This window comes from Megalobrama amblycephala, linkage group LG17 (assembly GCF_018812025.1).
Source record: "Megalobrama amblycephala isolate DHTTF-2021 linkage group LG17, ASM1881202v1, whole genome shotgun sequence".
Lineage (NCBI taxonomy): Eukaryota > Metazoa > Chordata > Actinopteri > Cypriniformes > Xenocyprididae > Megalobrama > Megalobrama amblycephala.
In genome coordinates, this window is record NC_063060.1 from 6,142,106 (window position 1) to 6,169,182 (window position 27,077).

Below are 27,077 nucleotides of genomic sequence, written 5' to 3' on the forward strand. Positions count from 1 at the left end.
TAAAGTATGCAGATTTTACTGGAAAATATTTACATTTTTTACTCATTTGTCCAGCTAGATGAAATTTAGCATTATTGTATGTCATAACAAGTGTATAATAACCATATCAATGGAAGAAATTCCATTCAGAGTCCTTAACACATTGCTTTATCATTTTTGTGCTGTTTTGATAAACATTTATTACATTGCATCTAACTGGATAGATCTGTGCAGTATAAAAAAAATGTCCCATTTCAGACGATTCCTCCATTTTAAAATACATGCACTAGATGGCAGTGTATGAATCGTATAGTGTAAATGCACAGTACAACATTGGAACACAACTAGTCTAATACTGGTTTTGTTTTATATTTTTTCAGTTACCATTCCAAATTAGAATCATGCAGTAATTTGTTTTAAATTGTTTTATTTTTATTTTTTACAGAAAAATTTACATTCAATAAAAATGTTTTTTCAGACACATTGATAAATTGCAAACAATAAAATGAGTGAGCAGTACAAATCTGAAATACAGGGGAAAAGTCCTGAAAAGTTTATAGTATGTCTCATTTATGTAAATGTGTTGAACATGGACACCCTGAAACCATCCAATTATGTACAAAATTCATTAACCAAATGCTGAATGCAAAATGAATGCTGTTAAGCATTTTAACAATATCAGTTTACATGTTAATTTGGAAGCCCTAAAGAATACATACAATACTAATAGTTGTCATATAGGTTTGGGAATCAGTAACTGCTCCTCTTCTCTCTTGATCAGTCCCGTTCTGAGCAGTTGTCTCTTCACATCATTATTAGAAAGTCAAATCTCTAGCCATAACCATAAACAACTTCTACACAGACTATTAAGACAGAACATAGATTAGGCAAGAATTATTGGCAACATGGAGCAAAACCAACAGAGCAAAAACATTTCGACTTGTAACACATTGCAAAAATATTAGAGCTGTCAATGTAACTAAGAAATAAAAAGCAAAAAATACAATCTCTCTGTTTGGGAAAAAAAAAAATGTTTAAACTTGATCAACAAATAAAGTGAAAGACAAGAGCATATTCTCTGGAAACCAGTCAATAAATGTAAAAAATTACCGAACAATAAATGTATTCAACTCATTTGTAATTCAAAGATGAAGCATAATAAAATAAAATCACATGCAAATACAAATACACCCGTTCACCATTTTCTCGGCAAATACATTTATGTTATTCAAAGAACAAACTGTAAAGATGAGACCTTCGTTCTCTCTCCAGCACACTCCTAGTCATCAGTTTAAAAAAAAAGGCCTTAAAACGAAAAAGTGAGAAAAGAAGATTGTAATCAAACAGAGAAATATATGTCCTGTGATTTAAACAGCAGATTATTTTAATATTTCTAACAGGAACAGGATGTAATATGACAAAATGCATGCTAATGAAAGAGAGCATACACATTCAGAAACTTGTACAGTTAAAGCGACACAAAAATGTTAGCTGAAAAATTAAATCAAATGATCTAAAATGTGTAAAACTTACTTTCGCAATGTCTCCATAGAAAAACCCTGTTTGTTTAGATGAATCTTCACACGCTGGTTGCAGCTAAGATCTGCTGGTTTATGAGGATACTCGTGGTCTGTGCACTGGTCAGATGATTTGTTGCATCTGAACCTTCATAAAAAACCATGCAAGTACAAGTAAATACAACACAAGCAACTACTACAAGTAACTGAATTCTTCAACTGGGGCATTTTACTAAGTTCAATCAAATTGTTATAACATGATACATTTTAGTCATATTTAATAATATACTGTTTTGGTAAATTACTTCCATTTATGTTCTACTTAATTAGGATCAGAGATGTAAAAATATGTTGATTAACAAGTACAAACCCTGTGAAAGTCAGTGTGCAGCCAGGCCTTGGCTGTGACTTCTGCAAAACACTGTCGGCCTCTTTCAGTAACCAGTCAGCTTCTATGCTACAGAATAAACACAAGATTTTTCAGTCTGGTATGGCATACTTACAGCGCATTTTATTTAAAGGTGTCCTAGAACCAGCTTTTACAAGATGTAATATAAGTCTAAGGTGTCCCCTGAATGTGTCTGTGAAGTTTCAGCTCAAAATACCACATAGATTTTTTTTTAATAATTTTTTTTAACTGCCTATTTTGGGGCATCATTATTAACTATGCACCGATTCAGGCTGCGGGTCCTTTAAATGCTCGTGCTCCCCGCCCCAGAGCTCGCGACTATAGTACAGTGCATTTACAAAGTTCACACTGCTAATATAACCCTCAAATGGATCTTTACAAGATATTCGTCATGCATGCTGCATGCATGCATCGGGTCATGTAAGTATGGAATTTATTTGGATGTTTACATTTGATTCTGAATGAGTTTGATGGTGCTCTGTGGCTAAAGCTAACATTACACACTGTTGGAGAGATTTATAAAAAATGAAGTTGTGTTTATGAATTATACAGTCTGCAAGTGTTCAAAAATGAAAATAGCGACGGCTCTTGTCTCCGTGAATACAGTAATAAATTATGGTAACTTAAACCACATTTAACAGTACATTAGCAACATGCTAATGAAACATTTAGAAAGACAATTTACAAATATCACTAAAAATATCATGTTATCATGGATCATGTCACTCCAGTTATTATCGCTCCATCTTCCATTTTTTCGCTATTGTTCTTGCTTGCTTACCTAGTCTGATGATTCAGCTGTGCACAGATCCAGACGTTAATACTGCCTGCCCTTGTCTAATGCCTTGAACATGAGCTGGCATATGCAAATATTGGGGGCGTACATATTATGAGATTCGCCTGTTCTTCGGAAGTCTTTTAAAGAAATGAGATTTATATAAGAAGGAGGAAACAGTGGTGTTTGAGACTCACTGTATGTCATTTCCATGTACTGAGCCCTTGTTATTCAACTATGCCAAGGTAAATTCAATTTTTGATTCTAGGGCACCTTTAATGGGGACCTATTATGCTGCTTTTTAAGAGATGTAAAATAAATCTCTGGTGTCCCCAGAGTGTGTATGTGAAGTTTTAGTTCAAAATACCCCACAGATAATTTTGTGGGTCCCTTTAAATGCAAATGAGCTGCTCCCAGCCTAAGAGGGCGGAGCTTCAAGAGCTGATGCTCTAAGCTCTGGTGACAGAACAATCTCATGGACTAATAATGTCATAAACTCTCTGTAGTGGTGTTCAGTTCGAACCGGAATCTGAAAATGATGCCTACAGAGCCAGAGAATAAATGCAGCATGGAGATAAACAGGTATGGTTCAGTTTAAGTGAAGTTTCTTAAACGTAATTTAGGGACGTAATTATTATTATTGTAATTTTTAAATATAATACTAATATATTAATTATACATTAATCGTTCATGTTAATTCATTGTGCATAATAATTAATGAAAACTTTAAAATGTTGAAATTAAAAATGAACAATACTTTTATTAACCTTATTTAATGTTAGAAATGGACTCTTATTGTGAAGTGTTACCATTTCATATACATCCAAACAGTCATGCTTAAAAATGACCATCTTTACACAAAGGCATAGCATGGGTCTATTATATGTATACTTTACTTTCACACATTATTTGCCTCTATTTTAGAAATAATTATCTAATCAAAATATGTGTTACAGTACTGATAAAAAAAGAACTGAAATCAAATACATTTGTGATTTGTTATGTTTCTGTTGCTGCATGATGAGAATACAGTTTAAATATGCAACTACACTGGATAATGAATGCATAATAGCCAACAAATGGATATAAACTAATGCAAATGAATGGTACCAATAGTGACATTAAATAGTTGGTGTAGTGGAGTAAAAGTTGACAGAGATATTAAACTCAAGTAAAGTACAAATTCTCACAAAAAATACTCAAGTACTGTAACTAAGTATTTTTACTTTGTTACATTACACAACTATAACTCATGCTGCCATCTTGCTTTTATCCACTATTAAACAGAAATGGTGGGCTCTGTACTTCTCACTCAGGGCATATCTATGCCAGTGGCTTGCAGTGGTGTTCTGAAATGAGGCGGCACATTTTTTATTTATTTATGAATCAATGTAAATTCATGCATTACTGTTAACGTTGACACATCTTCATTGTTAAATGAACATTACTTTACATTACATCAAAAAAGAAAAAAGAAACCAAATACAATTCTATTTTGTAATTTTACATTAACAATGTAATGTTCTACAGTATTTATCAAAACCAAGTCACTTTCATCAAGTTAGTGTTTTAAGCATTTCTACATTCATTCCAAAATAATAACTAAAGGCAATAATAATTTAAACAATATATTTTATTTGTGTGTTGATGTTTTTCTTTTTGATTGTCAACTTAGGCTATTTTGGATCATCAGTCATGCTGCGTAAACACCGTCTGTCACAGACACAAATTGTATTTTTAATTTCACCACGCTGATTGCAGTAAAAAACCCTGCAGTCATCGTGCTTTCAGTCCATTTAGAGTTTGATTTTGACATGACATAAAGCAGTGATATCTAACTGGGTGATCTGTTTACTTACTTTTCAATTAGTCTTCCCAATGACGCCATCATTTGTTCAGTCAAACCTACACGCGGAACGCCCACATCAACAAGAGGCAGGATTTATCGCACAAACCAATCATATGCAATCATAACCAATTACATCCAATCATAGCGCGATGGAGACATTGCCTCCTCTCACGTGACTTTCCCCCATTCATTCTCAATTACCCCCTGCAAAACCCATCACAAGTCATGGGTCTGATGATTTTCCATGGTTTTCTAAGAGTGAAAAGGGAGGCATGCCTCCTGCTGTAATTTTACCTGTGGGTGTCACTGTTGGGCAGAGTTCCTTTAGAAATATGCGTGACTTGCGCTCTTTTTAATGTCATAATTTGTAATATTTGTGTTGTTTGATATGTAATATGGATTATTTTCTCATCCTATTTTTTTTTTTTTTCTTTTTTTTTGAGGAGGAGGAGGCACTGCCTCCCTTGCCTCCTCGGAGGAAACGCCCATGATATATGCTAACAGGGCAGATCATCACCAGTCAATGGCAGGGTTTCCCTACTCTTACGTAGTAAGTAGGGGAAATAGGAAACTGCGCGTTCAGAGAGATTGATAATGATCTATGGGGATTACAAAAAAAAAAAGTATTGGGTGAATTTTTTACCATTATTGGCTAGTTGTTTACACACACTGTTGACTCACATCTGTGTTCAAACACCTTATAAAAGTGAATTTTGCATAATAGGTCCCCTTTAAACACTTCTATAGCCACAGTGTTTGTGAATGAGGGCAAATGTACAACTGAAAGTGCTTTGTCTGAGCAAAGTGCTTAATGTCAAAGCTAGTCTAAAATCTAGATTAAAATCTAAAGCCACAGATGAACACTGGCCTTGAGGTTTCTCTTACCTGATTTCAGTTAGACTGGGACAGTCTCTGGTGAAGGAGAGGATAGAATCAGCCCAAGCCTTTGTCAGACGTGTCAAATTCAGATCCAACTTCTGTGCTGTCGAAGAATGCAGAAGAAACAGCACTGCATCTCTACCCGATTTCACAAGCATTTGAAAGAATTTTATCCAATCAACACTGATTAGCTTTGAGCGTGGAAAAGAGAGGCTGAATCTTTGCACAAGGTCTTTAGGATCTTCAGGTTTTCTGGTTATTTCCAATCTAATATGAAATAAAAGACAAATACAGTATCAGCTGTCCACAAAGACACATCATGAAATTTAACCATGTTGTTGAAAGTGACATGTGAAGGCCAATTATGGTAACCCATACTCAGAATTTGTCCTCTGCATTTAACCCATCCAAGGTAGTATTAGTGAACACATGCTATAAACCATGGACCCGGAGCCTTGCTCAAGGGTACCTCAGTCATTTCCTGCTGGTATTGAGAATCAAACCCGTAACCTTAGTCTGACTCTCATGACTGCCCCATGACTGTAAGAAGTCTAAAAACCCCAAGAAGTTCCATAAACTCTGAAACAGTTGGAAATAGACTACAGTACACTTGAATGCCATCAATCTACAAAAGCATTGTCTTGTTCTATATCTTGGAATTATCACTCATACCGTGTACTGTTTGGCCTGGGGAGAACTGGCTGATTTCTCTCATGTTTTTTTCTTCACTACTTGCTTATTGAGAATTGTATTCCTTGCCACTGATAATTACCGAATACATTTTTAGTCAAATGTATCAATTTAGCTGTGTTTGATATCAAATGCAGTATTTGAACAATTCAACTGAATTTAGCTGAATGTGCCAATATATTTTCTTTAGAGCTGCTTTACTGTATATTTGAACCTGACGTCTTACTGGTGTAAAGATGAAAAACAGATTGTAATTGAACTGTTTAATATGACTGATAATAGAAACAATATTTTCATATAAAAAAAAAAATCCTTCACCTGGACAGTTCGTTGCTGATTTCCAGATTAAAATTATGGATGTTCACACTGCAAATAAAAGCATAAAAAAATGAATGAATGGTGATTGTGAAAGTGTCTTTAAATTTCCTCATTTGAGTCAGTATTATCTTAAAAGTATTACCTCTGTGAGCTCAGGTTCTGTCCATTTGTGAAAACTTGCATCATGACCCCAAGATCAGAGTCTGATATGTAATCACTGCTTGCAGACCTTCAATATAAAGTCCAACACATTAAACTTACAAACTTTACACTGATAATCCCAAATAATTATGTGACAAGTGAAAACTGCAATGCCTTACAAAGATGATCTCAAATTACTTCAAAATGATTTTTAGGTATATTTTATATAACAGAGTGAGAAATGTAGGTTTATCTCAAAATTAGGACCGAGTCACTGTAATTTCATTTAGTCTGCACTGCATCACTTAACCTCCTCAATTTGGTTGTTGGAGACATGTTTGTTTGCAATAAGCAATTTCAAACTTAATGGTTGCATTGGCATGGTGTTTCGTGTGTCATTTTGTCTGTCATTCTGATTTAAACTGAGAACAATGTTGCAATTACAATTCAATTCCTGAATTTAAATTATGGTATAAACAGGATGCCGAATTGTAGAGCTGTGGAATATAATCGTTTTTATGATGCATTGCAATGTTGTGCTGATGAACGATTCTGCAAAGATGCATAAAAAATAGAAAATTTAAAAAAATATATATATTATTAAATAGGCCTATCATACGAATGCACTGTTTTATTGTGAATAAAGTAGGCTACTCTTGTTGCGTATGTCCTTAGGAAGCAAAGCACTTGTGTCTGATGTTTAGTTTTTTACAAGAAGCATGCATCAATGAGAAAATAAAGTGTGAGAAGAGCTTGATGTTGAAAAGAGATATTAAGCTCAATAAGCCACGATAAAGATATCAATGCCTAAATACAAAATAACAACTTATATAGTGATGACCGATTTCAAAACACTGCTTCAGGAAGCATAGAAGCTTAATGAATCAGCGTATTGAATCATGATTTGAATCACGTGTCAAACTGCGAAACTGCTGAAATCACGTGACTTTGGCGCTCCGAACAGCTGATTCGACACTCTGATTCATAATTTTCCGATGCTTCCTAAAGCAGTGTTTTGAAATCGGCCATCAGTCGTTGTTTTGGGGGTTTTTTGGCGCACCAAAAATTTTCTCGTCACTTTATAATATTAATATTGAACCATTGAACTCACAAGAACTGATTTAAAATATGTTTTTAGTACCTTTATGGATCTTGAAAGAGTAAATGTCATTGCTCCCTATGCTGGCCTCACGGAGCCATCGATTTCAACAAAAATATCTTAATTTGTGTTCCAAAGATCAACGAAGGTGATCTTACAGGTGTGGAACGGCATGGGTAAGTAATAAATGACAGAATTTTCATTTTTGGGTGAACCTACCCTTTACCCAACAGCTGCATGTAAACATGCGCTAGCCGGAGTCTTTAACCACTGCACACGCATGTCACGTCCTTTGCGAAATCTTGCGCATGACACGGCATTTGAAAAGAAGCACAAAACTGACATGAGCCGCTCTCTCGCACTGAATGACGTGACAGACAACTAGTAGTCCAGTCCTGTTCCGTTCACACTGCGCAAATATTCCGAAAATGCGGTTGTGAGTCTGAAAATTTACAGGTGTAAGTTCGGTTATAGAATGCGGTTGTCACTCCTGTAAATAACCGTACTGCGTGTGAACGGAACCGTATTAAGGGCTCAAATACAGGACTGACAACCATATTCTGCTGCTGTGTGAACGTGGCCTGAGGTGTCACTAATGTCAGACTGTACGGCAGTCAAGACACATTAAAAACGGACGCATACAAGAAGACTTGGTTTGGTGATGTGGGCTACATTTACATGCGAGATAGAAATGGAGGATAGCAAACAAAACAATAGCATTAATATTGATCATGGATTGCCCTGAAAAGAAACATGAAAACAAAAATCAAAGACGATGTATGTGGAGCAAGTGGTGGTTTGTTGTTGTCTCACTAATTGCATCATCAGGATTTGCACTCAAATTGGTTTTTGATTTGACGGTTGTTCAGGGAAAAGTTACACTGCAGGACTGTGCCTCAACGCTAAAATAAATAAATAAAAACAATTTCATCTGAGGTAAAATTTTATCGCAATGGTCATTAATCAGCTGTCGGTGAACATGTCAAAGATCAGGACAGATTTTAGCCTAAGATCAGAGGAATCTTTTAGGATTTGCAAAATTTGTCTCAGACAGCCAAATCATGCCTAAAACCATATACAGTGTGAACCCGGCTTTTATCACGCTGACTGAAAAACATCTGAAGTTTGCTCAGAAAGCCATTTCTCTCAGACAAAATGCAATCCAGAATTCAGTTCTTTTTAGTGGTGTATTGCACTTGAACGGTTATTATTTTAAAATATTTGTCTTGACGAGTATTCATGTAAACATAGTCAATTGTGTCTTAAGAGAATAGGAGCAATAGAATAGTTCTTTATCTGGGGAAAAACATTGCATTGCATGTAACATTGTATTAGATCCATGCATTAGGTCTTAACACTTATACACTCTAAAAAAAGGTACTATATAGCAATAAAAGTGGTTCTTGGCTCATAATCATATAAGGTAACCACTTTTGGTGCTATGTAGCACCATATCTTTAAAGGTGCTCTACAGCACCTTTGTCAAATGGTGCTATGTAGAACCCATAAGAGGTGCCATATTGCATTTTATTTCTTCAACAAAAATGGTGCTAAACAGCACCAACAGTGGTTCTTTGGTTCATAAAGAACCTTTAAATGGGCTTAACAGGTTCTTTGTAAAGCAGTGGTGCTATATAGCACCTTAACCACCCCAAAGAACCAATTAAGAACCGCTGAAGAACCATATCGGTGCTTAACAGGTTCATATGGTAGCGGTGCTATATAGCACCTCAGTAATCCCAAAGAACTGGTGAAGAACTGCTGAAGAACCACTGAAGCACCAAATTTGGTGCTATACAGCACTTAAAGTGGTCCCCCTATGATTACGAGCCATTTTATTTATCCAATCACTAAGACCAAATCATAAATTATCCTAAAATGGTTGTTGCCAGCAATCCGCCTCAGAAATCTGCCCAAAGACACTGTACACCATTGAGACAATAGGCGATACAGCCTTGGGTGCTGAGCTTTTTCTTCAGAAATGCAATAAATATTTTGATCTATAGATTTTAATCTGTGATGACATAACAAGGTTATTTATGTACAGAAAAAAAATTATAATAATAAAGCATTGCGGTGAAGTTGAAAATAATCTCCTCTTGTCGGCGCCAATAGCCTCTTGGGAAGCTCAGTTGACACTAGTTCAGTTACAAAAAAAAATCCAAAATAAATTGTTTTCACAAGTTCACACTTACAAATAATTTAATAGAATAAAAAAAGTAAAATAAGAATATTTGGCATGTTGTCTGAGGGAATCGAGGGCTCCGAGCTCAGTCTTTAGCCTGAATAGCTAGCTACATAGCTAGCTAGATAGGTAAATAGATAGATAGACAGACAGACTTATAACTACAAAGAACTGTTGGGCAAAGTACTCACGTTAAGCGAAATTTGTGAAGTACAGGCCGAATGATAGCCAGCTGTTCTGATGTTAAGTAGAAAATATACAGTTTTTGAATACACTGGCAGCACTGAGCGCAGTACAGCAGGGCCCAAAAGTCTCCTCTTCTTAGGCTATTATTATATAATATAATGCATGGCCAGGCTTCCATAACTTCTTTCACAAAGTCTGCTTCATGGAGCTCGTACAGACTGTGTAAAATAAAAAGTGTCCTCTCAGAATAAGATTCAGGCAACTTTAAAAATTCAAAGATCCATTTCTTCAGGTCATGTATGTTTGATTTAACTAACAGACCATGTCTCCTCCAAAGTGTGCGTCTTACATCTTCATTCAGCAGACCAAAAATGAAGTGCAAGATGGCTGGAAAACGTGGCATTGCATAAGAGACATCGTGAAAGTCAGTTTTCATGGAAAATATTTGAGTGAGGTTCTTTTTTGACTCTTTTTCATCAAGAAGGAGATAGTACAGAGCAGTGAAGAACTCCTGAAAGCTGAGGTGCATGAAACTGAACATTGTCTCCTGCTGGATTCTTTTCTTAAAGAGGAACTTGCACAAGAACGGACTGCCGGCAGGGTCAGAAACCGTTTCATACACTGTGTTCTCATCAAACAGGACTTGCTGTGCCAGTATCCCTTTCTCTGCCAGCTTACCCAGACTCTTCACCAGGGTGGGAATGGACTGACCCAAACCTTGGCAGTGATGATCTAGTAGAGTGCACAGGAAGTCTACATATATGGACGTGGTTGTCTCCAGTCCACTCAATACATCTGCGTCATCGCTAAACCTCTCTCGGATAACCGTGCAGATGATCCAGCATATAACTGGGATGGAGCAGGCCGTGAGGAGAGTTTCATTTGCTCTGACATACTCGTATCCTTTTCTGAAGAGTCTGTCATCCTGGAAGAACCTTTTGAAGTACTCCTCCACCGCCTTCTCAGAGAAGCCAATAATCTCAATGAAGTTGTGAGGTTCCTTTAACACACTCTTCAGGGTGTCAATAGCTGTAGATCTGGTGGTGACCAGAAGGCATGACTCTCGCAAGATGTGTCCCCTTAACAAGGCACGAAGAGTGACCTCAGGTGGGGCTTTCTGATTCAGATCTGTGAGTGGCGACATGTGATAAATGTCCTCTGTGCTTTTAAGTTCATCAAATCCATCGACAAGGAAGAGCACTTTCTCTGGTGACTGCTGCAGTATCGTGGATATCTGATCTGATGTTAAACAGCAATTGTAGCTCAGGAGCTCCACCAAACTCGTGCTGCTAGAAATGTGGTTTATTTCTTTACACTTCAGGTGGAAAACAATATCAAATTTGGTTCTGTAGAGATCAGATGCCCAGTCCAACATCATTTTCTGCACAGTGAAGGATTTTCCATTGCCAGAGTTTCCCTGCAATATGACAGCACCAGGACTGACACCACAGCTATCTGGGTTGAACAGAGTGTTTAGACCAATGGATTCTTGAGTGCTCCTGGAGTCGAGGACCTGCTGGAAAGTCTCTCCTCTGGAGGAGATCTCTTCTTCTCGCTCTTTCTGATCTCTATGGTTCTGAATAATCAGAGGTTGTATGTAGCGATCAGACAGCAGCACATGCTCACCAGGCAGAGAGTTGTACTCTGTCACATACTGGTACTCATTGCATATCTGCTCTTTATATGTGAGAAGCACTGATCTCCTTACTGCAGAAATAAAATTACCAAAAGATTAGTAAGTTTCAAAATGTAATGACTTTTAAATACTGTTCGTGATTCTGTATAATGAAATTCTTCAGAATGTACACTGTTAAAAAATTACTGTAAATTTTACAGTAAAATACTGGCAGCAGGGTTGCCAGCCAGTTACTGTAATATTTACAGTAGTGTTACTGTAATTTAATTTACAGAATTTTACTGTAATCGAGAATACAGTAAAATTCTGTAAATTAAATTACAGAAACACTACTGTAAAAATTACAGTAACTGGCTGGCAACCCTGCTGCCAGTATTTTACTGTAAAATTTACAGCAATTTATATATTTTGTATACTGCATTTTTACAAAAAAATATATTGTATACTGCATTTAACATACTTCTTTAAATAGCAAATACACACATTCAAGTAGTTTAGTCAAGTAGAATATGTAAAATGCAGTATACAATATATTTTCCCTATTGCTCACTTAATGACTATTAACTGTATAAGCTTTAAACAAATTTTAACTGCATAAAGTGTTGTATAATGCATAACTTAATTCACCCCCCCCCCCAAAAAAATGATGCTTCTTAATCTTGAAAAACAGGTCAAAATGTAATATATATATCTTTCAAATTTACATTAAAAAAGCCATAAAAAGTGTATTATTTTGAATTAATTTTTTATTTAGAAAATCATTTTATTTTTGAAATGGACAAAATTTTGTCATGAAAATGTTTTTAAATTACTTATTGGCCATCATGGCCCTTCACACAAAGAAATACAATGATAACTATAACTTGACCAACAGGGTCATATAAAAACATTTCTTAAAACCCACATCACTTTTATCACTTCATGAACAGACCAACATGGCCAAACAAGTCCAACAAACTTGCGATCAAAAAAGAACAATTCTGCTCCAGATGATGTTCCATCCCAGGATTCAAAGAGAGGCTAGAAATATTGAAAGGAAAAAAGAGGACAATACATTAGATATATTACAAAACATAATATTTTCAGAGACTGAAAGAGGGATGACAGATACAGTCAGATACAGATATAGAATAATAAAAGTATATAATAAAAGGAAAAATAGATCTTGGTGTGTGTGTGTATTTCTTACATTTCAGAAATTCCACTGAAAATCCATCACTTTGCACAGAGGAGTGGCTGAACGCAACCCGTTTCTTCTGAACTGTCTGGCCTGTTGTTTTAGATGGCACTTTTCATTTCGTCTTTGTTCCTCTCTCCAGATAAATACCTACAAAGTGCCTAAAGGGTCAGGAATTCAGATTGGTTTTAGCTTTTGAGGCATGTAATCATGTTTTTGAAATTATACCATGTGATAGAGCAGTATTAGCCTACAACTCCAGTCCTGAATACTTACCTCCCAGAAAGTTTTAGATGTCCCACTAATCAAAACACCTTATTTAACTAATTTGTTTGCCGGTGTCAAATAGAGAGACGTCTAAAACATTCACCCTAAAAAATAAATGTCTAATCTAGTTGAGAAACAACTAGTTAGTTGTAGTTGTGTTAAAGGCAATTCAACAGATACTCAATAGATATAAATGTATATCTAAAAGACAAGTACAGGATGATCAGTTTGTTCATATCTGTAAAAAGCACATTTCATTTCAAGTTAAAAATGATTTGGTTTTGGTAATGGTAATAAATTAACTATATAAGGTAAACTTATATCAAACAGAGATGTTAAAGTGTTTGCATTACCTTAAGTTAGCAAATGTCCACAAATACATCACATTGGTTATGTTAACAGCATGAAGCAGCACCATTTTGTGTGACACATCCTCCGTGAGTGGCCTGATCGCGTCGTGAGGCTTTTTCGTTTCGGCCCGTGTTAACAGATGACTGTCTGCATGTTCAAATGTGATTTATGCCATAAAATAATCACGACCAAGTGTGCTGATGAATACGAAGTTTTCGTGAATTCCAACTTTCTAATTATTACTTTTCGGCCCATAGCTATGCTAAAGCGCCGGGGAATGTGTGAGATCCTACCGCGACCGCGCTGTGGAAAACCCCGCGCCAGTCTGCTTCGCGCCCCGCGGACGGAGGATGCGTCAATCCGGGGTTACCAATATGAATCGCGAATGTAGATACATACATATGAAATGAAATAATAAGTCACTTACCACAGTTGTAAATCACTCCTCTTGCCGCTACCCGAACCTCGACCGTTGAAGATCCCATAATGCCTCTGTATATTTGAAATTTACAGCAATATTCTGTAAATTTGATTCAAACCGCCACACCCCCGGAATTCATTGCAATTTACAGCAATATGCTGTATTATTAAAATACAGCCATCGGCTGTAAAATATTGCTGTAATTTTTACAGCAATTCATTACAGTGTACAGGTACACTACATGGCCATATATTATATACACTGATCAGACATAACATTATGACCTTCCTAATATTGTGTTAGTCCCCTTTTTGCTGCCAAAACAGCCCTGACCCGTGGAGACATGAACCCCTGAAGGTGTGCTGCAGTATCTGGCACCAAGATGTTAGCAGCAGATCCTTTAAGTCAGAGGTTGGCAATTAAGTTTGGAATCGGGCCAAAAAAAAATTTGCCAAAAGATGGCAGGCCAGAACATAGTCAAAGGATAATTGAAGACATTCAGTGAAAAATGCAACTAGAATTGCCTGTGTTACATTGTCTTTTAACTGGTAGTGAGCTGTTACTCTGTGTTAAATCCTGTAGTAGAACAGTCATTAAAGGATTTGTTTGTATTGTATTGCAAATCAGACGGGGTACGGACAGGGTACAGGATTTGTGGTATGGGTAGGTTTTAGGGTGGGTTAAGGTGTAAGGGATGGATCAACAGTGTACTTATAAATGTAATTATATAAATTAATTACAGATGCAATTCCATGCAGGTATTTTTTTTTTTTTACTATAAGTACAATGTAAAAACATGTATGTACACAATAAGTGCATTGTATAAAATGTTTAATATACATTTAAGTACATAGAAGTTAAGGCCACCTAATATAAAGTGGGACCAAAAACTTTTTTTTTCTTCAGAAAATAAGATATAATATCTTATGTCATTTTACTTATCTAGTAAATGTTTCTTTATTTAAGAGTATTTAGATATTTGGACTGGAAATAAGACAAAAAAAAAAAAAAAAAATTAAGAAACATTTTTGCAGTGAAAATATAAATTACCGTTCCTCTGTACTTAACCTGAAAATCAGTCAACAAATTTGAAAATCAATTTGTTTTCATGCCAAATGTTGAAAATATGACAATCAATTTTTGAGAAAAAGTCTGAAAAAGAAAAAAATGATTCGCCATGTGATGCAGCAGCGAGCTATAATGCACATATGTTCTAACTATGTGTTTATAAGAGGTTGAATTCAAATCAAATGCTGCCAAACTGCCCATACTACTTCTGGATAGGATGTCTACTTCATAAAATGTATGAAAATATAGAAATATATGGTTCAGATCACCCTTAAAGGCACCCTTAAATAGTCATTAATGGAGCTTGGATGTCATCTAGTGATAAAGTTTGGTACTGCGCCCAAACAAAATCTTACTGAAAGCTCATTTGTTGATATATCAACCTAAAATTTGAAATGTTGATATTTTTGGCTTTGATTTTCTTGAAGTTTAAGAGCAAAACATGTTTTGTAATATATTATTATAAAAAATAAACAATTATTGTGGCAAGGGGGGCGTGGTTCAGCGAGGTCTGCAGCAGGAGAGAGTATCAGGAGAGGTGCGGTCTGTGAGTGAATTAGGCGCAAAAAACAAACACCTGTCTCTTGTTTCAGTAATAGAGGGTATGCATCGACGTCACTTTCCTGCCGAAAACGCGCTCCCTCAGCTGGACTGAGTGGCAAAAGAACCTGCTGCGTAACTGGATTAATAGGAGAAACGACGAAAACGCGAGTAAAACTAACGAATTACCCTAAAGGTTGGACTCGAAAGTGTTTCTTACAACTTGTCAAATAAACCTAATCCATGGATATTGACATGCAGCCAGGAGTCGTGTTTCCTGACATTTATATGTGCCTGATTTGACGCCGGGAAAATACATAAAGCAAATCTGGCTGTGAATATTTTATATAACTGCAATATCGGTAGGTTTAAATCTGCTTAATCACTTAGGATATATCAATGTTATATCGTCATATTGTCCAGCCCTAAAACATATATAGTTTTATAGTATAGTTTTTGACAGTGTTTTTTATTTAAAAACACCCAATTATGCATAATATAAGATGGAAAATATTTAATTGATGAGACGTCAACATAATATATAACAATAAAATATATAAGGTATGATTTTACCTCAAAATCCAACAATTCGACACAAAATGATAACTGCAAACGTACTCGGTTACTAACGTAACCTCGGTTCCCTGAGATACGGAACGAGTACTGCGTATGGGGGAAAGTCTCCTTTTTCCCCGTTGCTGAAGCCTTTTTCAATAACGCAGTGCAACTGCAATGTCATTGGTTCACTCGTGAGAAGTTGTTGAACCAATGACGGCGCGGCACAGCTGCGCGGCCTATGGCAACAAAGCACGCGAACATTCCCGCCGAAATGGGTAGGGTTTAGGGCTATATAAGCAGGCGTTTTCGCCATAGGATTCAGGTCATTCGACTGAAGCAACGACACTGAAGCCGCAGCCTCATGGCACGGCATGTATTGCAGTACTCGTTCCGTATCTCAGGGAACCGAGGTTACATTAGTAACCGAGTACGTTCCCTTTCGATACTTCACTCGTACTGCGTATGGGGGAACGAATTCAACCGCGCCGTGCCACAGCTGGGAACGACTGGACTTGTCTTGGGCACCGATAGGGAACCAGTGGACAAGCGGAAGGCCGAGGCCGCCGAACCCATTGTTACACTACCACGAGGAGTAACCTCCTGGATTGGCATGAAGCGGAGCTCGACAGAGGCCGCAGAATCATACCGACAGGACCCAAGTCTGTAGGGTCGGAATATCCAGATTATAAAATCTTACAAAAGTGGACGGCGAAGACCAGCCGGCCGCCTCACAGATGTCTTTAATTGAAACTCCACCGGACCAGGCCCAAGAGGAAGACATTCCTCTAGAGGAGTGGGCTCTGACTCATATGGGGCAGTTCTGGCCCATAGAGGAGTACCAAAGAGCAATAGCGTCGACTATCCAACGCGAAAGACGTTGCTTTCCAACCCTTTGGTGCGGCCTCCAAAGCAGACAAAGAGCTGATCAGACTGCCGAAACGTCTGAGATCGCTCAGTGTAGGCCCTCAATGCCCTGACGGGGCAGAGTAATTCCAGCTCTCACTCATCCAGTGAGGGAGGAAGCGCTGAGAGGGAAATGACCTGTGCTCTGAACGGGGTCGAGAGCACCATAGGGACGTAGCCATGTCTAGGTTTCAGAACGACCTTGGAGTCGTTAGGCCCGAACTCGAGGCACGCAGGATTCACAGAGAGAGCCTGCAAGTCGCCAACACGCTTCACTGATGCTAACGCGAGTAGCAGAGTGGTTTTTAGCGTCAGGGGCCTAAGGTCGGCTGAACGCAGCGGCTCAAAGGGAGGCCCTTTAAGAGCCCTGAGTACCAATGAAAGGTCCCAGGTGGGGACGGTGAGAGGGCGAGGAGGATTCAACAGCCTAGCACCTCTCAAGAAACGCACCACAAGGTTGTTTCGTCCCACAGACTGGCCAGCAATAGGAGCGTGGAACGCTGCAATGGCTGCTACGTAAACCTTGAGCGTCGAGGGGGCGCGTCCCATATCTGAGATACGTCACACTCCGTTGGGTCTATGTTGCGTGCAGAGCACCAGTCAACAAAGACAGACCATTTCTGAGCATAGAGGCGTCTCGTGGACGGCGTTCTCGCATGAGAAATAGTATTTAGCACGTCCCCGGGGAGGTTAGGAGGCTCCCATCCAGGGACCAAAGGTGCAGAGCCCAAAGTTCTGGCTGAGGGTGCCAGATCATTCTGTTCGCCTGAGAAAGGAGGTCCCGTCTCAAGGGAATTGGTCAGGGGGCTTTCGTGGAAAGCCTGAAGAGCTCCGAGGACCAGACCTGGCTCCTCCAGAGTAGCGCTACTAGAAGGACTCTGTGCTTTTCATCCTCTACTCGCCTGATGACCTGAGGGATCAGAGCGATTGGGGGAAAAGCATAAAGAAGAGCGTTGGGCCAAGCGTGGGCCAGTGCATCGTCCTGTTTCGAAAAATACTGGCTGAGTAGCACGGATCTGTGATGCTCCAGCTCGGCTCGAGATTGGGCTAAAATGAGCCAGTCGTCGAGATAATTGAGAACTCGGATTCCCATCTGTCTCAGAGGACCGTGTATTGGTAAGCCACTCCCTCGAATGCGAATCTCAAGAATCGCCTGTGGTGGGGGGGCTATCTGGATGTGAAAGTACGCGTCTTTCAGGTCCAGTGAGCAAAACCAGTCCACGGGACAAATCTGTGCGAGGATCTGTTTTAGCGTTAACATTTTGAACTTCCGTCTCATGAGGGAAACGTTCAAAAGTCTGAGGTCCAGGATGGGTCTGAGACCGCCATCCTTTTTGGGGACAAGGAAGTAGCGGCTGTAAAAGCCCGACTCGCTCTCTGACGGGGGTACTATTTCTATAGCCCGTTTCTCCAGCAGAGACGTCACTTCTGAACGGAGGACCTGCACGTCGTCCGTGTTTACTGAAGTGGGAAGAACCCCACTGAATCGCGGGGGTCTGCGAGCAAACTGGAGCGAGTAACCGTGAGAAATTATCCCCAGAACCCTCCAGGGATGGCACGCCAGGCCTCGACCCGTGAGGCTATGGGTTGAATGATGCCAGACGACGGGCCGCTTAGAGGGGGTCCGTACGCTGGTAAGGGTGGAAGAGGAAAATTGCTCTTTCTTTGAGAGTGTGAAATATTTATTGTGTTTGCCATGAAAACGGCGTTTTGCGTGGGCGCAACAACAGTGGACCCTGGCCGCAGAACACATAAACTGGTTCCCATGCCCGGAACTGAACGGGGCAGTGGGGAGAGAGAACGAGAGAGCTTTGGGGGTGGTCCGGCTTCGGCGGGACTTAACCCCTTCCTCTTTCTTCCGCTGGGATCAGGAAGACTTTGGAGGCCTGGGGTCCAGCTCAATCTTGGGCCGGGGGGCCTGCCGTTGCCTCGGGAAGGAAGAGCATCTGGCGGAGCGGTAGAGGGAGCGGGCTTGTCCTGCTGAGCCGGCGCAGTCCTGGGGCGGCTAGAAGCAGAGGTGGAGCTGGAGCGCTTGGGCAAGAAGTGTCGCATCGCCTGGGACGACTTCTGGGCTGCTGTGAACCGCTCCGTAAAGCCCTCTACGGCTGGCCCAAAGAGACCGGACGGGGAGACAGGGGCATCTAAGAAGGCTGTCTTGTCAGCGTCCTTTATCTCCGTCAAGTTGAGCCAGAGATGGCGCTCAAGCACAACCAGGCTGGCCATGGACCGTCCAATGGCCTGGGCTGTGGCCTTCGTGGCACGCAGGGCCAAATCCGTGGCGCTGCGTAAGTCGCGGAAGGCTGGTGCGTCAAAGCCAGACTCGTCCAGGGTACGGAGGAGCTTGGCCTGGAACACCTGCAGTATAGCCATGGTGAGCAGCGAAGAGGCAGCTTGGCCAGCAGAGGTGTAAGCCCTGCCAGCAAGGGCGGAGGTCATCCTGCAGGGCTTAGACGGGAGGGACCTCTTGGTTTTCCACCCCACAGCCGCGGGGGGACAGAGGTGGGCTGCCACCGCCTCATCCAGAGGGGGAAGGCCGTCGTAGCCTTTCTCTGAGGATCCATCGACTGAGGTGGGAGCTGACTGCTGAGAGGAGCGTAAGCAGGCTGAGTAAGGTGCGCGCCACGACCTGGTCAGCTCTGTGTGAACCTCGGGGAAGAAGGGCGCGGTGCGCTGGTGTAGCGAAAATTAACTCAAAGGGGAAATATTAATAATTATTCATAACTCATTATGATTATTAATTATGATTAATTATGAATATGCAAATCCGTTAATCAGATTAACTGGACGTAGCTACATTAAAATTAACATTACAATCAGTTAACCTGTTCGTCCAGTGAACGCTCAGTGTTGATTGTTTATTAATTCTAAGAAATGTCAATTTCCAAGTTATGGAAAAATAATATTTCTTATTGTACTGTACTACTCAGAGCCCGTAGTCCGGATCTATCACTTAAGAGGCAATTCATTAGCAGACGGAGTCAGAACCAAACGTGTATTGTGCACAATCTTTATTAACTAACTCACAAACACATAACTAAACTTACAAACACATAACATAACATACATAAAGGGTCACACACACACACACACACACACACACGCAAGTCAGAATGAGTAATGATAGTGTTGAACCGGAAGAGATGCTGTTACTAGAGCTACATGAAATGTCAAAGGCAATCTGGAAAGGAATCATCAGTTTCTTCAGCAATAGCAAGGTAAGTCTTACAAATTAATACTAACTTGCTGTTTAGTGTTAAAATGTACGATACTTGCAAGATGCCCTTAGGTTGAGGAGCATCGGCTCTGCTATCTGAGGAGAGATCTTGGGTGATTCAGTCCGAAGTTGTTGCCAGTCTTTTCCATGTGGGATGAGGAGCACATGGCTCGTTTGTAGGCCGAGGCCTACAGGCCTTGCAGGCCTGGCCTAGGCTGGCCGCAAGGAGATCGATTCGGTCGTTCAGAAGCAAGGAGAAAAAGAGAGGGAGTGGCACTGTTCGCTGGTTTTTAACCTCTGGTCAAAGTCACACCTCTCAGTTGTTGACCGGACCAATTAAGATGTTGTAATTCTGGGTGGCAACACCCCTCCTGTCAGGGCTTTTACAACCCAGAAAGATTAACAAGCTGAGTTCTTGAATCAGAACTATTAAATATTCTTTTAATACTGATGTGTTGCACAGGTATGGATGTACCGCATACACAAGCATTTAAATCTTCCCGCTACGAACGTATAGACACTAAACATGGCATGATTGAAGTTACCGTGCAGGTCATAACATTTAACAATCACCAAACATGTAAATACAATGAGTACAATACAACATCAGTAATAATGGATACCATTTCCTGAGAAGGAATCATTTATAGCACAGTCTGTCTATACATTAATGCCATAGAGTCTGTGTTCTGTGTGGAAAATGCAGGGAAGATGCAGATTTTCTGTGTCTCTACTCTGTTCTCCATGCGGCAACCACATTCCTCAGCGCAATAAACTTGTAACTGAAAACTTCCCGGGGGATGGGGACAGACTCCAGAGTGAGCTTAAAACTATTGGTTAACTAACCAATAATTGTGTCTGATTTGCCTCAGTCATTACACTGGCGAGGGGCCTGGCTACGTCCCGGCAGGTACCACTCATCCAGTCTGCTGCGCTCCGGTTCCTCAGGCGGGTCCCATTGAAGGTTGAGCTCCTCGACTGCCTTGGAGAGGATGCGGAACAGTTCGGCATCCATCCCGGGTCTAGGATCAATGGGCTCCAGCGATGGCAAAGGGGCGGGCTCCTCTGAGTCACCGGCCGATTCCTCTGTCTCAGAAGCCGCGAGAGACACGGAGTCATCGTCAAGCGGCTCGTCTTCGGAACCACCAAAGGAGACGAGGTCGCTCGCATCTGCAGAGGGACGCAGGTCAGGGCAGGAGAACAAGACGGGGGACTGCTCTCGTGGGGAAGATGGTGAGGCACGCGGGAGCTGAGCCGGCGTGAGCTCATCCATCTCCGTGCGCTGGACCGCTCTACCCCGCTGTCTCTTCCTAGCCGGCTCGCGGGAGGAAGGAGACGGGAGGGCGTGAGCAGCGGGACCGCCTTCACCGAAGAAGGCGATCCGCGAGCGCAACGAGGCAAGACTCATGTTCTCACAGTGAGAACATGAGGTCCTGGTGAGCGCGGCCTCTGTGTGGGGTTTGCCCAGGCAGCCGACGCACTCACCGTGCCAGTCATCATCATGCAGAGGGGCTCTGCATGTGCCACAAGCGTGGCGCGACATTTGAAACAACGCCGCTGTCGCAGTGAGAACGGCGTTTGTGGGGCTCTTTTAGAGCGGCGAGAACCGCTAGAAGCTCTTTTAGAGTGGCGTAGGCCGCTAGAAAAAGCTCTTTTAGAGCGGCAGAAAACCGCGAGGGAAATGCTCTTTTAGGCGGTGAATAACCGCGGGAAGTTTGCTCTAATAGACGCGCCGGATGGCGGCAGGAGACGCGCTGGCAGGCAGTCGGAAGCTGGAAGCGGGCGGCTCAAGAAGGCGCTCGAGGCGGCAGTCGACGAGGGCGCCGGCGCTCTTCAGTCCAGCGAGCTCAGCAGTCCGCTGCGGGGGCCTCTTCAACGGCGGCGAGAGCGTTCTTCCAGTCAGCTTCTTCCCAGGTGGCGAAGGCTTCAGCCGGAGATCAGCGAGGAGAAGAGAAGTTTCGTCGCTGAAGGAGAGAGAACTGAATCCTATGGCGAAAACGCCTGCTTATATAGCTCTAAACCCCGCCCATTTCGGCAGGAATGTTCGCGCGCTTTGTCGCCATAGGCCGCGCAGCTGTGCCGCACCGTCATTGGTTCAACAACTTCTCATGAGTGAACCAATGACGATGCAGTTGCACTGCGTTATTGAAAAAGGCTTCAGCAACGGGGAAAAAGGAGACTTTCCCCCATACGCAGTACGAGTGAAGTATCGAAAGGGAATCCATGTTTCTCTGCTGGAGTCCAGCTGTTTATGTGAACTGCAGTGATCCATTTGCTTCTTTTTCTGTTGCTTTCTCTAGTTTTTAAATATATACCTCAGGGTTTGTGTCAAATCTATTTGTACAGTCAGCCGCAAAGCTCTTTCCCGTTTTGAATGTGTTTTTCGTGACATTCACGCTGAAAACCAATGCTGCTGCTCAGTCTTTTGCCACTCAGCATGCGTGACCGCAGTCCTAACGGTCGACGGTGACTTCACGTGCATACCCTCTATTGGCGTGGAGAGAGTATAAAAGGAGGAACAGGACTACTGGCTGCTGTACTCCCCGACGCTTTTGGAAAGCAGAGATTTCTTTGATTGATTGTTTTTGTGCTGGTTTGCACCCTTTTTGTTATTTCTTATTTTTGTGTTAACAAAAGCAGCCAGCTAGTCAAAGCCGACCATGTCCTCTTCCTTCCTGAGTAAAAGAACATTGTTACACTGGTGCCGAAACCCGGGAAGGGAGATGGATGACGCCGCCGTGTCAGGGACCTCCACTGCACCATTTGCGGAGCTCATTACATCCCTCGCGGTCATGCAACATGACCAACACCAAGCCCTGCTGGACCTGCGTCATGATCAGGAGAGGCGGTTCCAGGCCGTCCTACAGGCCCAGCAAGAAGACCACGAGAGGTTCCGGAGCTGGATGGATCGGGAGGTTCGGCCGGAAGCCACCATCCAGCATGCTGCGCCCGCCCACCACCCACTCAACAAAATGGGGCCTGAGGACGACCCGGAGGTCTACGGCTGAACCACGCCCCCCTTGCCACAATTATATTTTCATAAACTTAAACGTCTATAACTTTTTTTTCACTTTCATAATTTATTTTACTTCAATAATCTGCCAAGTGTTTCTATGAAAGAAATAAAAACAGATTTGGAAAGAGCTTGAATCCAGGTAAAATTTGTTCTTGGTTTTCGTAGATCACATCACACACACACACACACACACACACACACACACACACACACACACACACACATACAGCTATGGAAAAAATAAAGAGACCACTCCAAGTTCAGAAATCAATGTTAAGTGGTCTCTTAATTTTTTCCATAGCTGTATATATACTGTATGATCATGATTCTCTGTAAGTAATAAGCCTTCATTTAATCTTGCCAAACTACACATGGCTTGAGATTCAGCTTTGTTATAAATATGTTATAGTCATGTTACAGTAAGAGATTAATTTCTTAATTTAAGGAGGTATTGTCAGAAGGTATGCAAAAAATCTAAAGTTCTAAAAAAATCTAAAACCATGCTTTAATACAAAATATGAGCCTCTTGAAGAAAAAAGAAAAGAAAAAAGAAAACCTCCTGCACACTTCTAATCAGAGTCCTTTTCTAAACAATGCCCCTCAGGAATGTAATGTAATGTAATGTAATGTATGTTTCATTAATACTCAAAGCTAGGGGCAATATTGCAGAAAGTGCACACACAAGTAAGACCTATTTACAGTAAGTCATAAAATTTATGACGTTCCAGGAAATCCCTTATTTGGACATATTGGTGTTATATTAGTGGTCAATAACAATGCCATATAGCATAAGTGTACTAGGTTAAATATTCAAATCCTCTTTAAAATGATAAGTAAAACCATCATTCATCATTTACCTGAGGTCTGTGTTCTCTCAGTTTGGGTGTTTGGGTGATGCCCAGTGATACCTGTAGAAGATTAAACATTGCTTTATGGTATTATTTTAATTGTGTTATACTGTATGTGCTATGCATTGTATAAATATATATATATATATATATAAAAATATTTGTTATCAGAAAAATCCAATATTATTAGCGTCAACACTGTAAATAATTTACCAGTGGCATTATGTATGATCTGAACATTGCCTGTGATGTTATTATTAGTGAGCACAGGTGCTGTAATATGGCTTTTGCTCTGAGCTGCAATGTTGACATTAAGGTCATCATGAGATCTGGAACACTTCCTACGACAATAGTCTAGGTAACAAGGAGAAACACTGTAGGTTATAACAAGTCCTATTGGTTTATATAAATGAAATTACAGTATCTCAAAGAAGTATCTCACATTTTGTAATATTTTATTTTATCTTTTCAAGTGACAACACTGAAGAAATGACACCGCGTCTCGCGAGAGTCAGATTTTCGCGATTTATTACACATAAACGTTCAAATACACACGATAAATGCCTGTCTTGGCGTATATTTGCTTTGGTTATGTGAATGTGAACAGCATGTGTAACAGCATATTTTCTCTGTCCATAGGTCTTAGTTGCATGCAAAACATACCCTACTATTGGATGTCTGTATTATAAATGATAATCAAACAACAAAAGAAAAGCTTTAAAAAGAATTAATCTATATTTAATTTATACAGTTATGACTATGCAGAGTTATTTTATATTTGATTATTCAATTTCTGAGGTATTTTTACTTACTACTACAGTATTAGACTTACCTGAAAAAAAAATATATATATATATATATATAAGCCTAGTTTTGTATCTTTAAATATTTTTACCATGGTATCGACTTTGGTATATTGTATTGGAGTATTGTGCACTTTTGGTGGTATCGGCACAGACTACTAGATTTTTGGTATCATGACATCCCTGTGTGTTACTATAAAAATTTTAAGTATTATAGTATGTTTTAATAAAGCTAAAATGTTTTAAAAAGCTATAAAAGGCTAAACTATTCCATGTTTGATTAATTTCAATTATTAAAAAGAGTTTCCTTTCTATTGTCTATCCGGTCAATGTTTATTGGGATTTTTAGAAGTAATTAGTTGAATTACTTATTGAGTAATTAAATTACTTTGCAGACAGAGTAAATAGAAATGTATTTTAAATACAACTTTGATGATGTAATTAGTAATTAGTAATTAGTAATTAATTACTTTTTTGAAGTAACTTACCCAACAGTGCTCCCATGTTTACAAGTCAAGTGTGACCACACCTTTACACAAAAATTAATAAAACAAGAACAAAACTGTAAATTGTTAAACTTTGTTTAAAGACTACTAGGTCAATGAAACTGAAATTATCATGTTACACCAAAAACCGAAATAAAAGTTCTAAAGTTTAACATACTGACATCAGAGTCCATTTCAGTTCATTCTCTGTGAGAGAAAAAACAATGAAGTTAAAAAATGCACAATAATATTTCCCATTTACGGTGAATATTGTATGTGTGTGTTTTCATATATATATATATATATATATATATATATATATATATATATATATATATATATATAGTCAATAAAATCAAAACAGCCAAATACAAACTTGTTAGTCACTTGTCAAACAAAATTAGTTAGAACTTAAAGTCAGCAATCTAAACTGCACTGCCAGTGTCACTCTTTCCATTTCACAAAAATACAGAAATCAAACTCTGTTAACTAACTTTCTTTTATACAGTTCAAACAGACAGTTAACAAGTCATTTAATGCTATAACTATGCTATAAATGCTATAAATATTAGACCTACCTAATGCTTGAAATCAGAGGTTATACGTTACATTCGACATGGAAGCTCACAAGTCTGTTCGACTTTGGCTGCTGTTGGGTTTGACTGATCGATCAGCGAGATTTGAGTCTGGGGAGAAGTTGAATACAGAGACAAAAGCCTCTAGAAAGAGTAGCAAGGTTGCAGATTGCTGACATTCAGGTCTTACTAGTTTTGTTTGACAAGTGACTGACAAGTTTGCACTCTTTTGTACAAAGTTTGTACTGACTCTTAAAAGGTATAAAAACACACCAATACAATATTCACCGTAAACTGGAAATATTTTTTTGCATGTTCTAAATTTATTTAGACATTGCACGTCATCAGCACATTCTGTAAGGCTATGTAAATTATTCAGACACTTTGACCTGACCATTTTGCTTAAGTGTTATCTGACATAATTAAGATTTTTTTTTTTTTTCTGACACAGTTTAACTCTGAGATTTTGTCATATTTTATTACCCTTTTTTTAAACTATAGTATTTTAGTATTTTAGGGGTGGGTGGCAACCCTATTAAAAATATCAAGTGTTACATTCTCCTGATGTCTGAAAATAAAATTTGAAGGAATTTATCAGCTCATTTGGACAAACTGAAAGGTAATGTTTATTTTTAGCACAACCTATGTAGCGTTGTAGACAGTCACCAACCACCAACAGCCACAAACAGCAGCAGCATTTTTCAGTTCCTCCTGAACCAAAACAACAAGCTTACGCCATGTTGTAACCATAATTATAAAATGGCAACCCGTGACGTTCTACCTGGAGCAGTTCACACCCTCAGACTCAGATTTATGCATTTCTATGTCAACACTATCAATGCCAAAATGAATCTGCAGCAGTTAGGTGAAACAAATAAGAGCTCTGTAAGTTGATTACAATCATTATTATTATGTGCTTTGAGACATGAGGTAATTTAATGTTGTCTTTCGTCTTGTGACACTTTGCAGACTCTGCTGTATGTTCATGTGTTTTGGAGGAGCCGTGGCTTTGGAGACGCTCTGAAGGGAGGTTGGGATCTCATGCCTTCAAAACTAGCTTGCTAATGTCTGAAATTGCCTACACTATCTTTAAGCAGTCATTCTGTCTGGAACTATTATTTTTTCATTGTAATTCATTTACTTAAATTAGGACAACTTTTTTTTTTAATGACATACGGTCAAACCAAA

At 39.7% G+C, this 27,077-nt stretch overlaps 1 protein-coding gene and 1 long non-coding RNA gene across 2 annotated transcripts; both read right to left on the reverse strand.

Annotated features, from left to right (window-relative positions):
* Window positions 1-333: 333 nt before the first annotated feature.
* On the reverse strand, window positions 334-25,333 carry LOC125250900 (NACHT, LRR and PYD domains-containing protein 1 homolog). Its single transcript, XM_048163710.1, has 10 exons — window positions 25,318-25,333; window positions 24,240-24,419; window positions 24,036-24,086; window positions 10,033-11,734; window positions 6,559-6,645; window positions 6,417-6,464; window positions 5,415-5,675; window positions 1,867-1,953; window positions 1,513-1,644; window positions 334-1,284 (listed from the first exon to the last, which is right to left on the reverse strand). Exons 1-10 carry the CDS (start codon window positions 25,331-25,333, stop codon window positions 1,266-1,268), a joined length of 2,583 nt encoding a protein of 860 aa, XP_048019667.1. The 3' UTR covers window positions 334-1,265.
* On the reverse strand, window positions 12,427-14,103 carry LOC125251637. The gene is made up of 3 exons (XR_007181052.1): window positions 13,886-14,103; window positions 12,853-13,001; window positions 12,427-12,683 (listed from the first exon to the last, which is right to left on the reverse strand). It is a non-coding gene; the product is annotated as an uncharacterized LOC125251637 (long non-coding RNA).
* Window positions 25,334-27,077: the final 1,744 nt, after the last annotated feature.